The 16,153-nt window shown below is 43.0% G+C and overlaps 1 protein-coding gene across 2 annotated transcripts in view; it reads left to right on the forward strand.

The window, feature by feature from the left end:
* The window catches only part of TMEM183A (transmembrane protein 183A), a 215,459-nt gene extending 202,280 nt beyond the window's left edge, over positions 1-13,179 (forward strand). Inside the window, exon 8 of one of the 2 annotated variants that reach the window (XM_069633681.1) lies at positions 11,652-13,179. In XM_069633681.1, coding sequence (XP_069489782.1) covers positions 11,652-11,837 — 186 coding nt within the window. In that variant the 3' untranslated portion in view covers positions 11,838-13,179. The remainder of the gene's footprint in view (positions 1-11,651) is intronic. The other variant, XM_069633683.1, reaches the window with a different exon arrangement.
* Positions 13,180-16,153: the final 2,974 nt, after the last annotated feature.

Consider the following 16,153-nt stretch of genomic DNA (forward strand, 5'->3'; position numbering starts at 1 on the left):
CTCAGAGTTGGCAGTTTCCCACACGTGGTTTGAGCGGGCACCTTTTGGACACCAAATAGGCGCGGCGTTGTTATGGAAGACTTGTTGTATAACTTGCTTATCACGGGTCTGCATTGTTTTTGTTGGACAGTTTGCTGTGGTCCATCCACATGGCCGCAGCCTCTGGGCTGTCTAAGAATTGCCCCTTGTCTTTATAAAGGATTTTGAGTCTTGCAGGATATAGAATCATGTACTTTAGTCCCAATTGTCTTAGCCTCGCTTTTATAGGTATAAATGAGTTCCTGGCCCTCTGGACTGTTGGCGTATAGTCCGGGTAGATGGCGATCCTTACGTTGCCCTGCATTATCTCGCCCCCGTCTCTAGAGCATTGTAGAATGACTTCCCTGTCACGAAAGTTGAGGATCCTGGTGATCATTGGTTGAGGCTGCGACCCAGGGGAGTGGGGGAGTGGGGGCAGACTTGCCGAGATCGGTGGGCCCTCTCAAAAGCAAATCCCTGCCAGAGTTTGTCTGGCCCAGTTTCTTGTAGCAGTAGGTTTTCTACATAAGAGGTAGGGTCTGGTCCTTCAGTTCCTTCCGGTATATCAAGTACTCGTACATTGTTTCTTCGCGACCTGCCCTTTGCGTCTTCCACTCGTAATTCCAATGTGGTGTTCTGTTTTTCAAGTTCATTGACCCATTTTTCTAGGTCCTTGGTGGAGTCTGATGTTTCTTTCAGGAGAGTTTCGGCAGACATTACTTTTTCAGCTAGCTGTCTGACATCTTGCCGTAGTAGCTGTAAGTCCATTTTGACCTTGTCTATTTTTTGTTTCCAGGGACGAGTGTAGGGCTGCTATGGCTGCAAGAACCTGGTTCTCTTGTGGGTCCAGTAGAGTTGCGGGGCCCTGTTGGGCCGTGCTTTCGGCCTGCAATGGGGTACAGATTTTACCCTGGACCATGATTGACTCCATGGACATTGATTTGTTCTTGGTAGGCGACATCATGTAATATATTAGTGTTGGGGATATGTCCACTGTGTCCTGTTCACTGTTTGGATGGTTTGCCATTCCTGCTTTGTCTGCTGTATGTGCTACGATCCTGCCTGTGTCGCTGCAGCGTGGTGTCGGTGTGTGGTCTGTAGACCACCAGGTGGACGGAGCTACTGGATATAGAGATCTGCAGGTTGGCGCCCACCTTTCGAGGGGTCCAGGCGCCTCGTGTGGGCTATGGACGCAGTAGGGTGCAATGTACAGTCCAAGTCTGGAGGAGTTCACTGTCGGTGTTCCAAAGGTTTGTATGCCTGCACAATTATTTGTGCCTTCAGCAACTGGGGCAGGTAAGTACTCTGTTGGTCTTGTGTGGCCCTCTGATCAGTGAGCATGGGGCATTGGGGTTGTGCAGTACTGATCTCTAAACAGAGGCAGCAGTGGGCAGTATGTAGTTCGTCCACAAGATGGGGAGGAGGGGGTTGGCTCCACCTGGGCCAAGGCCCCAACCCTTTCCCGCGAGTACTTGGTGGCTACACAGGGTTCTGTGCAGGTCTGGGGCCCCAGGTGTTACAGCAGGCGAAAAGCCACTCTCCGCTTTGTTTGGGAGTTGAGGGACGCAGGTCCCATGTCGCACGGGCCGAGTCTCAGGCTGCTGGCAGTGGGGGTGGAGCTCTGGGCCACTCCTCACACATCGGGCTGCTGGGTGTTGGGAGGGTTTCTTGCCTGTTCCCTCCTCTCTGGCTGTGGGGTGCCGGTGGCTCCGCGGACGGTGGTGCGTCATCGCCACTGCAGGCACTCTGGTCTGCCTTGATGCTCCCGTATCAGGATCGGGCCCGTGGGGATCCGCCGCGGGTCACGGTCACATTCCTCAGTTGGCAGCCAAGGAGCGCCATGGCAAAAACAGCTGATGGCCCGCAAGGGAAGCTGCGCCTCAGTGGCTGATGGGGCCGGCGTCCCTCACTGGCTGCATTGCGACTTTCTCCCTCTCGCCGCAGCGGCCATCTTGAGGGTGGAGGGCTGAGGGATTCCAGTTCCCCGTCAGCTTCCTTAGCTCTACCGCTCTGATTTTGCCCGGGGTATGGTTCGTTTAGTGCAGGGTCGTTTTCCCCACCTTGGGGTGAATTTTGGTCTAAAATTGGTTTGTTGCTTGCAGGATCAATTAGGATCTGGGTGAGGAGCCACATGCAGCCACGTCACACAATCAGCTCAGGCCACGCCTCCGTCCATCAACCACATGAAGATACATTCATGACAGATACACAGGGATTACACACAACCCAATTGGTGCTATTCCTCTTGACTGTTCAGTCCGTCTGTAGTCTGATACATCCACATTTGTCCTCTCTGTACCAGTCTAGTTTCAAATGCATGAGGGTCTGTGCTAAACACTTTTTCCACCACCTACCATTTGATATAATCTGGTCTATGTCCCTGAGAGCTGTAGTGCTCAATGAGGGGGCCGGAGGGAGGTCAGATTCCTAGTTCTGATCCTTTGGCCAATGTTCAACTATCCTTGTTTTCACAGGTCTAGATGTTTTTCCAATATACATTTTGTTGCATGGGCATTCAATTAAATAAATGACATGTTTACTGGTGCATGTCGTGTCATCCGTGAATGTCCCCGTAGTGTTGTGGCTAGTGAATGTTTTAAGCTTCATATAAAGGCTCACTAGAACAAATAGGTTTTCAGTTTTTTTCTGAAAAAGGGCGATGGAGCCGATATTCCGCAGATTATCTGGAAAGTTCCAGAGACAGCGACCCTTGATAGACAGCCTTCACCCCAGGAGACATGATGAGAAAACGTAACAAACATGTTGTTTCCAGATGAACACAAAGCTTATGATGGTGAATAAGGTTTTATTTTTTAAATCAAATACTTAGGTGCTGTTCCATGAATACATATATGTATAAGACTATGTCTAAATTAGATTTTCTTCCGAACTGGCAACCAGTGTAGTCTCCTCTGATAAACCGAGATGGAAGCCATTTTTGGCAAATTATAAATCAATCTAAGAGCAGCATTTTAGGCCACCTGCAATCGTTGGAGTTGGTTCTCAGGTGCTCCCAGAAGAAGAGTGTTGAAGTAGTTTAATCTGGAGTTAATCATTGTCCCCACGACCACAGCCCTAACTAATTCAGGAATTAATGGGTTTAGGGAGCCTAATTTGATAGAACACATACTTAACCACCTCTGGGAAGCATCTCTGGGCTGTAATGCCCATGTTTCAAATACAGCCGAGATTTTTTACCTTACCTGAGAACAATGTTATGTTGTATATGGTATACAAGAAGTAGTTTCATGATGGTTACTGAGATGTGTTGAGCCAAACACTATCGCCTCTGTTGCAGAAGAATTGTGCTGAAGCTTGCTTTTGATCATCCAATCTTTGATCGGGTTAGCACAAGCTAAGACCTGGTCAATCGTGTTTTTATTTGAACATAGATTTGCTTGTCATCTGCATAGGAGGGATAATTCAATTTGTACTTCAAAAAGATATGCATCAGGGGTCTAAGATAAATATTAAACAAAATTGGAGAACGAGATGACCCCTGAGGCACTTCGCACATGACTGGGCAAGCAACAGAATAAAAACCTCAAATTTTAACTACTTGGGTACGGTTGTCATGGAAAGAAGAAAACCATTTCAAGGCTCCTTCCACCTCAGCCACCTTTAAGTCTGGGCAATAAAAGAATGACATCAACCGTGTCGAAAGCTGCTGTTAAATTGACCATGGTTAACATGCTCAGATCGCCTCCAGGAAATCTGAGTAGGACAAACTGTGATAAAAGGATTTTATAAAACAGCTGTTTCAAACATTCAAAACGCACTTCCTACCGGCTAACAAGATTCTGACCGGTCTAGGTAAGAGATCATGCAGAATATTTAATGATTAGGTCCAAAATGTAATTCTAGTTTATGCGTCTACACATTTTCCAAATTCTGATTTGTATTTTATTTTTTGTTTGCTTCAATAATTTGGACTAAATAAACAAAAGAGGGGCAGGATTGCTATACATTGGTTGAAGAGGGTTGTGCCCAAGCAATATTTTGTAACATGGAAAGGGGAAAAACACCCTGACCAATTTATTGGTACATATGAGTATCTATAATATTGTGGATGATATGAAAATGTCCCAGGGGGTGAGAAGAGCAGAAAAAAGCTGTTTATGACCTGTCTTATATCTCAGGGCCATTTTTGCCCCCGAGGTATAAGACCGGTCATAAATAATTTGGAGACAACATACAAAGCTCAACTGCCTTGGAAACAAGCAAACTGCTTTTAGAGCTTACCCTATGAGACCATAAACTGTTAATGGGGCTAAAACCTAACACTTGCCAATTTTTCAAAATTGTCATTCTTTTACTTTTTCTATAGTTTGGGGTCGAAAATTAACCATATTATCAATTTTTACAACATATGCTTTTCTTTTCCATGGTTGCACTATGAAGGCACCATGATGTATTTTTGTTAGGTTAGCCATTCACTTTCCACATACTGGTAAAACACTTTGGTTTAGAGTGGTACCTAGTTTCAGCACAGCGTCCAACTATGACCCATGTTGCCCCCCGTACTTCTTTGCCCAGGATAAGGTGATCCATCAAAGCAAAGAGGAAGGGCAAGTGAAATCCTTAAATGAGCATTTACAATACTTTACCTGCAATCTTTTTGATCCATCCCTGTAGATCACATTTTAGATTATTCTTAGTTAACTGCCCATAGAAGCCATGGACCTTTGACAGTTTTTAAACCCTTTCTACCTAATGGGTTATTCAGAGGTTGGAATGTATAAGCTCACCTGTTCCCTGGCTTGCTGATCCAGAGCTTTCACAATTGCGAGTATGATTTTAAGTTTTACTGTGCCACAATGGCTACACGCTCATTGCTAATTACTTGTAGGTAGTTTAAACATTTTACTAGTTAATTGAGTAGAATGTTGGGTATCTACTTACTGGCTATTGTTTGACTTTATTTACTATTTTCAATGATCATATATTATCTCTACAAGAGAATAAATGTACATAAATGCTAAATGAGAAACAGCATTGTTAATGTTTCTATTCGAGTATACCAGCACTATATGTAGGGAAGTGTATGCGGTCAGAAGCATGAGGCGGACACAAAGGTGGCATTTTGATTGCTCCAAACTTTTAATGAAAGTATAAAAGGGTTCAGGAAACTTCTAGCTTGCCCCAAAGCTAAGAGGGGGTTCCCTACGTCAACCAGAACTACTAGCGTCTTTGTCCGGATGTCCAAATCAAAATGCCTCCACAGTCCTATGTTCAAACCTATTTCCGTACCTTACATTCGTAACTCAGGATAAGATGAAAAAGAAATTTCTCTGTAGAGAACAAAGTTCCAAAAACAAGATTCAAAACTAAAATTCAGCAGTACCTCACTCCTCCTGACAGTTCTCCAAATCTTAAAGTTCCAGTTAAACCAGGCAGGCCGATTCCATCACCCTGGCTTGTTGCCACACAAAAATCAAAGACAGTCTTACTCCCAGACTGTCGTGCGCTCCAAATGTTCAATGAGGGGCTTTTAATTCTCACGAATAATCACTGGTCAATAGGATGCCTCCCTCCTCTTGACTTATTTTATCAAAGGTTTCAACACCAAGGGGAGGGACTCCCCTCACTTGGTCAATCTACTGCTGATGATATCACAGCCAACCTGGTGCACTGTCTTGCCAGGTACTGTGACTATGAAGATTTAGTGTGATGTACTCCCCATATTGGTGTGAGTCCCAGACTCACCTTCCTTGTTTCACAAATGTCTTCTGCTTCTACTTCTTCAGCACTACTTTGGGGCACCAGCGCCTCCCCGACAACCGATGTGTACCCGTTTGCTTGGTCTACAGTGGTTTAGGTCTTCCTAGGCGCCTGCGGTCTGCTGTGGGGCTACACCAGTCCTCATGGTCGTTCGGTGGCTTGTAGCAGCTCAGCACGATGTGCCACCTTCATCGGGTCGCAGGACTTCCTTCCCGCTTCCCCCTGGGTCAAAGGAGGGGGCCCCTCGTCACAGTACTGGAAAAAGGATCTTCACTTAAAGAACTTCTATTCTTCCTTGTCTCAGTACTTACTAGTGGAATGTGAGGGTGATAATTCATCACCTCATAAGGAAAGAAATTGTTGTAAGAATGGGGTCTAGAGTCAGATGATTTGTTGGGATACCGCTTCCTTCACGGGGGTCCATCATAAAAAGGTGTTCCTCCCCCTTTCGAAGTGATGACGCCTTGCGCTTTGTCACCGAAGATATTGATAGCATCTAATGCTTATCATACATACAAGGGTAATAAACAATGGTCTATAAATACTCTAGAGATAAACCCTTGACAATATTATTGTCGAATAGTAAGCGGTCAGGTGCTCGGGTTTAGTTGTTTTAGTAATTATCTAGTACTAAAGTGTAGATCCCCATCTTTCTTCAGAGTGTTGCTTCGGGTACAGCAGTATTCTCTGCTACAAAAACTGCTAAGGCCCCAGGTGGACGTTTAGACCACCTTTGGGATGGTGGTTAGGCTTTGGCATGGAGGTTATGATGAAAATAATGACAATGCAAAAAGTGGCCTCAATCTTCCAATCCCCACCCAGAAGCTCAGGATAAGGTTCTGGTCTGTCTGTCAGTTCGATACTAAACGGCTTGCCAGCCTTACCGTGAATGAGCATCTTACAAATATATGTCTACTAATACAGCCATGTATTTCTCTGTGAACCTGAAGACATTCGCAAACCCTATGGCGTCAGGCTCTCATTGACAATCTTTTCAATCAGAGTCACAGACCTCTATAAGGGTTTCAAGATTTTCACAACTGTCTTCCCAGCAGAGGGGAAATAGATGGATGATTCCTTATGTGACTTCAACACTTAGTGAAATTGATGATCCACTAGCACAGGGGTGCACAGATTATTTTTTACAGAGGGCAAATTGTACCTTACATGCTGCGTATAGTGGGCCGAAAAATAAAGGAGGGGGGCATTGCAGCAGACTTTTTGACCCCCAAATTTAAACGCCTGGAAAAAGATTACGTATTTTGATGTGTACTTGTCTTTATTTCTGTATCCCATGTCCTTTGAAACCCCACCAGTCTGCATATACCCCACCAAACAGCATGGCCCTGGTCTACCACATACCCCCCCACCCCTCATCAATGGCATTGCCCAGGTCCCCCTATTTCCCACCCACACCAAACAGCATAGCACTGGTTCTCCCCTGTACATCCCCATTCACAACATGGCCCTTGCCCCTCCACCAAACACCATGGCCCTGCGCCCCCCTCAATCCCCTCCAACAGCTAGCCCTGGTCCCTCCCTATTCACCCCCGCCACCAGTGACATGGCAGTAGTCCCCTCACACCTCCACCCCCTCCCCACGGCATATCCGTGGTCACTCCCTACCCTCCCACCAATTACATGGCTGTAGTACCCTACCACCTCCAACATTAAAAGCTTGGCCCTGGTCCCTCCCTCTACCACCACCCACAAGCAAACGCTACACCCCATGACCCCCCACCAAAAAGCCATGCCCCATGACCCCCACCTCAAGCAAATTCCATCACCATGACAAAGGCCATGTCCCGTGAACCCCACCCCCAACCAAAAACCAACGCCATGACCTCCAACCAAGCGTCATCCCTTTGACCCCCACGCCCAAGCAAACACCTACCCCATCATCCCCATCCCCATGAGCTCCCAGCAAAATGCCATCCCCATGAGCCCCCACCCACAACAAAACATCCCCATGACCCCCTCATCTCCCAACAAAACCCCATCCCTGATGCCTCCCCCACCCAAAAATGTACTTACCTGGACAAGCAGGAAGGCAATCAGGCAGGCAGGCTGGCGCACTCGCTGGCTGGCTGGTGAGCAGGTGGGTGGGCAGACCTCTTCCCAACTTGTACTGCGGCTGGCGTGACTAGGCTTTAATGACTTCCAGCAACAAGCCTGATTAGCCCCTATTGGTGCAGCACATGCACTACATGGCTCATAAGAGCTACGTAGTGAATGCACTAACCAATAGAGGGTCAGTATTTTTCCGGGCCCGGCAAACAGTCTTTCCTAATGTACGTTGGCTGTTGTTGCTAGTGGCCGCCCTTCATTAGTAAAGTTTTTAACCTTGGCGAGTCGGAAAAAATCAGCATGCCAGGCCGCACTTGCCCCATGGACCATATATTGTACACCAGTAGGTAGCAGTAGCTATCTTTATTTACGTGCCTGGTTCCAAGAGACTGTTGGGCCCACTCTCTGGTGATCTCCATTGGTTCCTGCCTTCCAGCCTACACGCCTGTCCCTCCCTCCACCCCCACCAATCTCAGAAAAATATACAGAATGTGCAAAATCTCTTGAGGATGAGTGATGGTACCTGTGCTCCTGTACCAGAGCTTTCGAGGTGTGCATCATTGTTTTTTCCATTGGAAAAAAGACAAACAGCTAGATCCTTTATGTATTAAGGGAGGGATTCCAAATCTTAACCCTGCACAGATCTATTTGGCAGTCATCCATGTGACTGGTTCTGTGTAGTCTACTTACGTATAAGGCACTTATGTCCACATTCTTATCTGGGTACCTTAGCCCTCAAATGTGTTGGTGGGGGAGGGGCAAGTCCAAGACCAATAAGGAGTCCCCACCCCCTTTTGGGATAGCACTGCTCCATAATATTTCAACAGTTATTGCAACAATTATGATTTTTTTTGTGTCACCGGATGATATAGGTCATTTTGTTAATTGAAAATGGCATTTAAAGCAAACTCGTAACCTTTTCAACCTTGTTTTGGGCCACACAGCTGCTCCTTTTGCTGTTGCATCTCTTGTGACCATGTAGGGCTGTGGCCTGCCTATCCAGTTGACTACTGTTTGTCAACATACCCACAAATGTGCACTTGCCCAGCTTCTTTCTATGTGTCGCTGAGAAAGCAGTGCAGACAGTTGCATTTTTCTCAAGAATTAATAAGGTACAAGCCACAGCAAGTACCTGACCTAATCTTTCTCTCTTAATTAAGCTAAATTATATGAACTAGTCTTGATATTCTGGTCTAGCCTACTTACAACACCCTACCATGCGTGACCTTAAAATCCCCAAAAACAGACTATGCCGTCAAGAAAATAAAAACTAATGTGAAAACCTAGCTCCATGAACAGAATATCTAAGATATGCCTGCATGCATTAAGCAAAGAACCTTCCCTCCCCACCCATGACCCATATAGTTGAGGCTAACAAACATATACATTGTGTGCTAACATCTGCCGCAGGAGGCATTGAGCTATTACTGGACAACCTTGACTGCACACCATGGCTCTGCAAAAGCTCACCAGACTTGAACCTACATCCACTGGTTTTACGTTTGTTGTAATATGAATAAGGTTCAAGCATCAGCATTTCTGTTACTCATGGTGCCTTAGCAAAAGTGTCAGCGCCACTAGTAACCCAACTGTCAGCTCAAATATCAGATACTGAATGTAAGCAAGCAGTCTACTTGGATGTGTGACCTCATCCCAAGCGTTCCGGAGGGGAGGCACAGAAGAACTATCCTCTGGGGTGAAGAACAAATTGGGTCCTTTCAAAAACCAAGTCAGACATTTCTGCAGAACAGTACAGTGAAGGAAATGTGTGTGTGCTTGCTAAAGGATTGGAACTTCTGGTAAATCTAGGTACACTGCACATTTTTCTTTCTATGCTGAGCTGCTGAGGGCTTTTAATATAATGTGTTCTGTGTTTGTCTGTAGGATCCATGTAGGATCCCTATGCATCTTGTTTAACTGATAACAGTGAATTGCAGAAGATGGACATCTAGTTACAGAAGAAGCCAGCTAATCTGTTGTACCTCTGAGCATTGCTGTTAACTAAAAAGGCAAATTCAAGTGGTTTTCTTCAACGGGGCTCTATAAGAAACCTCAGTGAGGCTCTTCTTTAATTTTGTCTAGGCTGTGGTGAGGGGAAGGGTGGACAGAATTATAGGATGTATTATATGCCCTGTCATTTCACATGCTTTGTCAGGGCTACAAGCATGGCTCTAATGAGATTTTACTCCTATACTCAGAATGATATTTCAGGGAGTAAATCATTAATTAACTTTGCAAATAGTGATGCATCATGCTTCTTAAAATGTTCTTTCCCTTTGAAGTTTCTCTTGAGATCGGGCAGTAATATAAGAGCTCTTTCCTATGCTACTCCTCTACTGGTCACTGATTTGAAAATATCAGTGGAGCTCTTTGCGTAGAAGTCGTGGCTAGGTAATTATATGTACATTGTTTCCCCTTTTTGACCTTGGGAATTACAAATGGTTATTGTGTATGCCTCTTAGCTGTAGGGATGTTTTTGAGCAAGCGTTGTCACAGCTCTGTTCACAGGACAATGTAATGTAAGCAGAGGCACATGGATTACGATAATCATATTCTGTGGTGTAGATATTCTGATGCAGTTACCATTGTGCAAATTGAGAAGCATGCTTGCCTGGCCCTTCAATTACTTCCTTAAAATGGTCACATGAACTGCTGTTGGCATGTTTTCTGGCATATTCCTTTTAGTTGCCATTATTTCATCTGCAAATATTTATCCTGTCTGCATTTATTGCCAGCCAAATCGGTTATAAGCAATTTGTTTTTTGTGGACTATTTTTTGCCAATGACCTAAAGCACTTTCTGCATTGTCTCTGAGCAGTCAACAAATTAATACCTGCAACTAGACCTATTGTTTATACTGAGCATACATTTCTTTTTTTTCTACAAACACATTTGTCTCTGCACAGGAGTAATTTTGCTAGGTCCTGAGACAGATCTTGAAATATTGGACTGGTTGATGTGCTCTTTATCATCACATACAAATATTTGGTTGCTGTAAGATGCACCTTTTACAGTGGTTTGTAAAGAATTGTAGGGGTGGGGGAACGAGAAATTCCCTTCCAAGCTCTCTTCAGAGAGGGATAGCTCACTAACTATGCATGCCCACAAAGTAGTTTATGTCGTTTTTCCGCTGCGCTCATGGAAAATAATGTGCACACAAAAGCCAACCATGTACGCCCTTAGAGAAAAATATAGAGAGAACATTGATCCCCACCCAATCTGTGAGGCAGACCTTAAGTGTGTGGTCAGCTGATGGTGATGGAAGAACTTGGAACGGTAAAGGCCTCTCTCAAGGCAAAGTGTCTTGAATTTGAATCAATCTGTTTTTGGAGACAGTTTAAGGTGTTTAGATTTGGAGAGATATGATGCAGCTGAAGATCTATGAGCTAACAAGAAGACAGGTGCTGTATGCACCAACTCGATGCAGTAATCTTCTTTTTTGCCCGACACGCTTGTTTGTGGATCAGACTCCAGCAACCAACTCAAAATCATCCCGTTTAGCTACTGCCTACATTTTACCACCAGCCTCTCTGATCCCCTAGCCCTTGTAGCCCAGTCCTTGCTGTGTATACACTCTTACAAAATAAGCTTATTTGGCATGACATTTTGTACTTAAAACTGAGTACTGTTGAGTTGATCACATGTGATATGAAATGTGCTTTTTGTTTCCTTTTAGCCATGAGTGTACAATTGTGTTATTTCCTTTATTTTTAAATACTGCTTTGTTTAATAACATGTCTTTTTGACGCACTAACCTTAAAACCATTAATTTCTGAAAAAACATACATTGTTACCCAGAGTCCAAGTTCCTTTTATCTAATAATCCTTGTTATTATTTTCTTCAGTTCACAATAAATGTTAGCATGGATATGAGGCATCATCGAGTGAGGTTGTTATTACAAGATTCACCATTTCACAACAGAAAGAAACCTCGTGGCGATCAAGGAGTTCAAGTAGTTTTGGATCCAGTGCACAGCGTGCGTTTACTAGACTGGTGGCATCCTCAGTATCCCTTCTCTCAGATGGCATAGAAACGTTTGCTTGTCACTTGCAAATGTTTACTGCACAATTCACTGGACAATTTTTCAGCAAACTCAAGAGACTCAAAAAAAAAAATACAATATGAAAGAAGACATTGACACGAAAGGGAAAAAGCACCTTCTTACTGAAAAGCATAACCTACCCTCCCCACCGGAAATGTTTATAACTCGGTGAAGGAGGTCCAAGCTACAGCATCTTTTGCAGATTAATTTCTGCATAATGGTGAATATTGGTGTAAGAACTCCGAATGGTTGTAGGTTTCTGTTATCCAATTTGCCTGACACTTGAAATGCTCTTAAATGTCGTAAGTATTTGGAGCTCTAAATTTAGTCAAAATTATAAGCACAATAAAATTCAAATATTTTTGGCTTCTGGATCTTCAAAAAAGTGAGGAAATGTGCTTGAAGAAAGCTGCATTCTCGTATTTCTACTGGTGGTTGGACGTTGGCAGCTATTTGCCTTTCAGAGTTTTTTTTATTTATTAATATGTCCACCATGTATCATGTCTGTTTATGTTGATTCAATTATTAAAAGATGCTGTTGGTTGTCAGGCAGGATGTAGATGTGCGAGGTTCAGGGACGATCATATATAAAACATTTATTTGAATGCAGAGTAGCGCTACATTGCACAATAGAATGTGTTTGTGCTGATTCACTCCGTATATACAATTGTATATGGAGCTTTACCCAAGATTACATTGATACTTAATGAAATTCTGTTAAAAAATGTATATATTGCCAGGCTGTTCATAAAAAGTAATGAGCCATGCACTATGTTCAACAATAACCTATAAAGTGCCACTGCATTAGCGGCACCAAGAGTTCTAAGGTCCCTTTCGATTAGCTGTTCATTTTGGAGTAACCATTTTTTTTTTATAGTTTGTTGTCCAAAAATGTCTTGCCTACCAATATTCATATGGTGTTGCTTTGTATTTTTAGTCAGTTGTGAGTATGCTTCAACGTATGGTTTCAATTTGAGATTAACTTTTCCTTATTGTTGGATTAGTATACTCAGTGGAGATTTTTGGAAATATCACTTATCATGCATCTTCCTTTCTTGTCAATTTTATTCAACATTTTTCACTACATTTTTAGTCTTGGTCCCAGAACAAACGTTCTCTTAGCCTTTGCAGACTTCAAGATTCCATTTTCAAATACAATTATTTTTTTATATTTTGTTCAGGCCAGTGATCTCCTAGTTGTGTTGTCTAGAGTTGTCAATGGGAACATTTCTTAAATTGCTAATCTAGTCACAATTTAGAAGCCAAAGTTGCAGAAATAAATGTACATATTTCTTCTAAAAGTGAAGATGACAATATTTTCAAAACAAAACACTGTGGTTGAGGATCATTTTCATTAAAGTATGTATGTACATGTATAAAATAGCTAATGCATCAAAATGCTATTAATGATAAAGAGAATGTACATTTTAATATTGTAATATTTTGTAATTACACTAAGCTGTTTTGTTTCTTAACCAGCCACCTCTTATGATGGCATATTGTATGGGGGATGAAAAGAATATTTTGAAAATTAGTTTTCTGTTGAAATGGCAAGGCCAGGTGATTTTCTTTTTTAATGGATTTTACGATCTGGAGAAAATGAGAATAAATTAGTTAGCTCAATTTCTGTTCCTTTTAAAGTAAACAGTGGTTTTAAAGTTCAATTGGGTACATTTTATTCATATCAATTCTGATGTTTTATAGTCTTGATGAGTAAACCACACTTGAATGACATGCTCACACATGGTGGTAAACAACCACCCTTCTCTGGCAAAACCTGTAGAAATTCTTTATCTGGTCAAAATGGTCTGATTTGCTTAGTGATTTCAGCTGCCCGGGTAAAATAACTTTATGCAAAATGCACAACTTCTGACCATGCCTTTTTTTTAAAAAAAAAAAAAGCAAAGATGCACATCTGTGTGGGGACATGGATAGAAAAAATCTATTTCTATGGGTCATGATAAATTCTTACAAAATGTATTCAACTTTCAAAATAATGTTTAGGCTCATATAGAGAAGAATCCCTTAGAAATATTTGATTTGTACCCACCAGTAAAGTCAATTTCATTAACAATACATTGAGACAAATTGGCTATGTGGATAATTGGTGACCTTAATTTGAGGGTTTCTTTAACTACTGGCGCTTAAGCAGCCAATACGAGGCGCTGAGAATGTTTGAGTAGTTTGGCACTGTGAATCTACTATATGTACATGTTCTTCTAATGACATTAGCTAGCTTACTTATTTGTATCTGCATTAAACAAAAATGTCTGTAAGGAGATTCCTTATATCACCTGATGGACCTTTCATATTGTCCTATCCATTAACACTTTTTTCTACCTTTGAGTTGGGTCAAAGAGAAGGGGTTGGGATCGACCCCTGAATTCAAAGACCCTACAGTTTCTCTGGCTTCGAGCACAGTAGACCTTGACTCTGATAAAACTAAACGTGACACACAACCATCACAAAAACATATTCATACAATGAAGGAGGTTTCCAAATACAGAATAGCGCTGATGACTTTTCTGTCTACTGTACGGGTGAAGACTGTCCTAATTGAATTGAAACATTAATAACTGACTTTAAGGAAGCCAGACGAGAAACGGGAAGACCAAAAAGTAAAATGGAGCAGTCAAATTACAGCGAGGAGATCAAAAGTTTGGTAGCGCAAAAAAGTAAGAAAATACAGTATGTTACTGATGTTAAAAAGATATCTGCACGAGCCATAGATAATAGAAATATGAGTAAAAGATAAGTCTGTGTCAAGATTAAATACTGAGATCATGAGCAGTAGAAGAAATAGGGAGATGAGAAGAGAGAAACAGGATAATATAATGGGGAGGAATAGTACAAGCTTGTAAAAAAAAAAAAACACTTATTTTTTTAAAGAATATCCTAAAGGGTGGTCCCTGTGTAATTTCGGGGGTTAATGTTACATCACACCCATGATGTGATAACAGTGGGGCATAGAGGTTCACAGTAAACATTGGAAATATTAAAAGAATATGCTTATTGGCTGCATATGACCCAAGATGTGGGATTGTATACCCGAGAGTGTTTGGTGTGTGCGCAATTCCAGCCTGCCCCGCCAATGCATAGAGCACCGTTAATAGGGAGGTTTGACACTTCCCAGGTCAGATTTGCAAATTGATTTTACTGTCCCAGTCCAAAGATCATCACAGGGAAACAAGTACATGCTAACAGTTGCAGGTTTGATGTCAAAATGGTTAGAATGTATAGTTGCTCCTGATTGCAGTGCAAAGACTGAGGGCATCTTGTTGGTGAATTACATATTTAACAAGTTTGGGTTGCCTAAGAAAACAGAATTAGACTGTGGAAGCCATTGTACCAATCCAGTAATGACCAAGATATGGGAAGTTATTGAGGTAAAAAGGAAGTAACATGTTTCCTACCGGCATCCTCCAGTGGAGTGGTGGAAAGATGCAACACATTGATAATTTGCATAGTTAAACAGTTTGTGGCTGAAGAAGGCTCTAGTTGGAATTTACAACTCCCTTTGGTACTGGTGGGTATTAGAAGACAATGTCAAAATATACAAATCTAAGTTCACACAAGATTATCACAGGCAGGAAGAGGGTACTGCCCTAACATTTGTTGTACTGGACCAATGAGCAGGTCTTTGTAAATGCATCCACAATTCATGAGTATGTGGAAGAGTTGAGAAAGCATTTGTAAAACGCATTTGTATTTGCACAGCGAAGCCTAGAAAGAGCAGCTTAGGGTGCCAAATTATACCATGACAGGAAATCATCTGTTACGGAGTATGAAATAGGTGACCAGGTATCCAGGACTGTGGTGTGCCTGGCCTACTGCGGCACTGTGCCTGCAGGAGGGAGAGACCTGGCCTGGTGAGAGCAGCTGGCTATGAGCGGCAGTGGGCGCGGGGAAGTGCATTACACACACCAGCAGTTTCAACAGCTGTGCAGGGGATCTGCCTGCAGCAGACACCTTATCCACATGGTGGGGGTTACCCGCCGATGTGCAGAGGCAGGAACATCGAAATGGAGTTCACCCATGAGGAGTGGCGAGCTGTGAGACAACCCCCTAAAAAATACACTGGAGAGTTTACATGAGCTTCTGAGGTGCTGCTGGAGGTAAATCCTGAAATTGATCCTTTGTGCCAGACAATGCTACTGAGGGGATAGACTTTGTGCTGTTAGCCCAGCTGGACCCTGTTCAACATTTCCTGGCACGTTGCCCCGTGTTGAGAGGTGCAAAGTCACTAATGCCCGGACCTCCAGGGCCTGGGTGGAACATCAGAGTTGATACTGGTTGCCCCGGTG

This window comes from Ambystoma mexicanum, chromosome 13 (assembly GCF_040938575.1).
Source record: "Ambystoma mexicanum isolate Mex_15411 chromosome 13, UKY_AmexF1_1, whole genome shotgun sequence".
Taxonomy (NCBI): Eukaryota; Metazoa; Chordata; class Amphibia; order Caudata; family Ambystomatidae; genus Ambystoma; species Ambystoma mexicanum.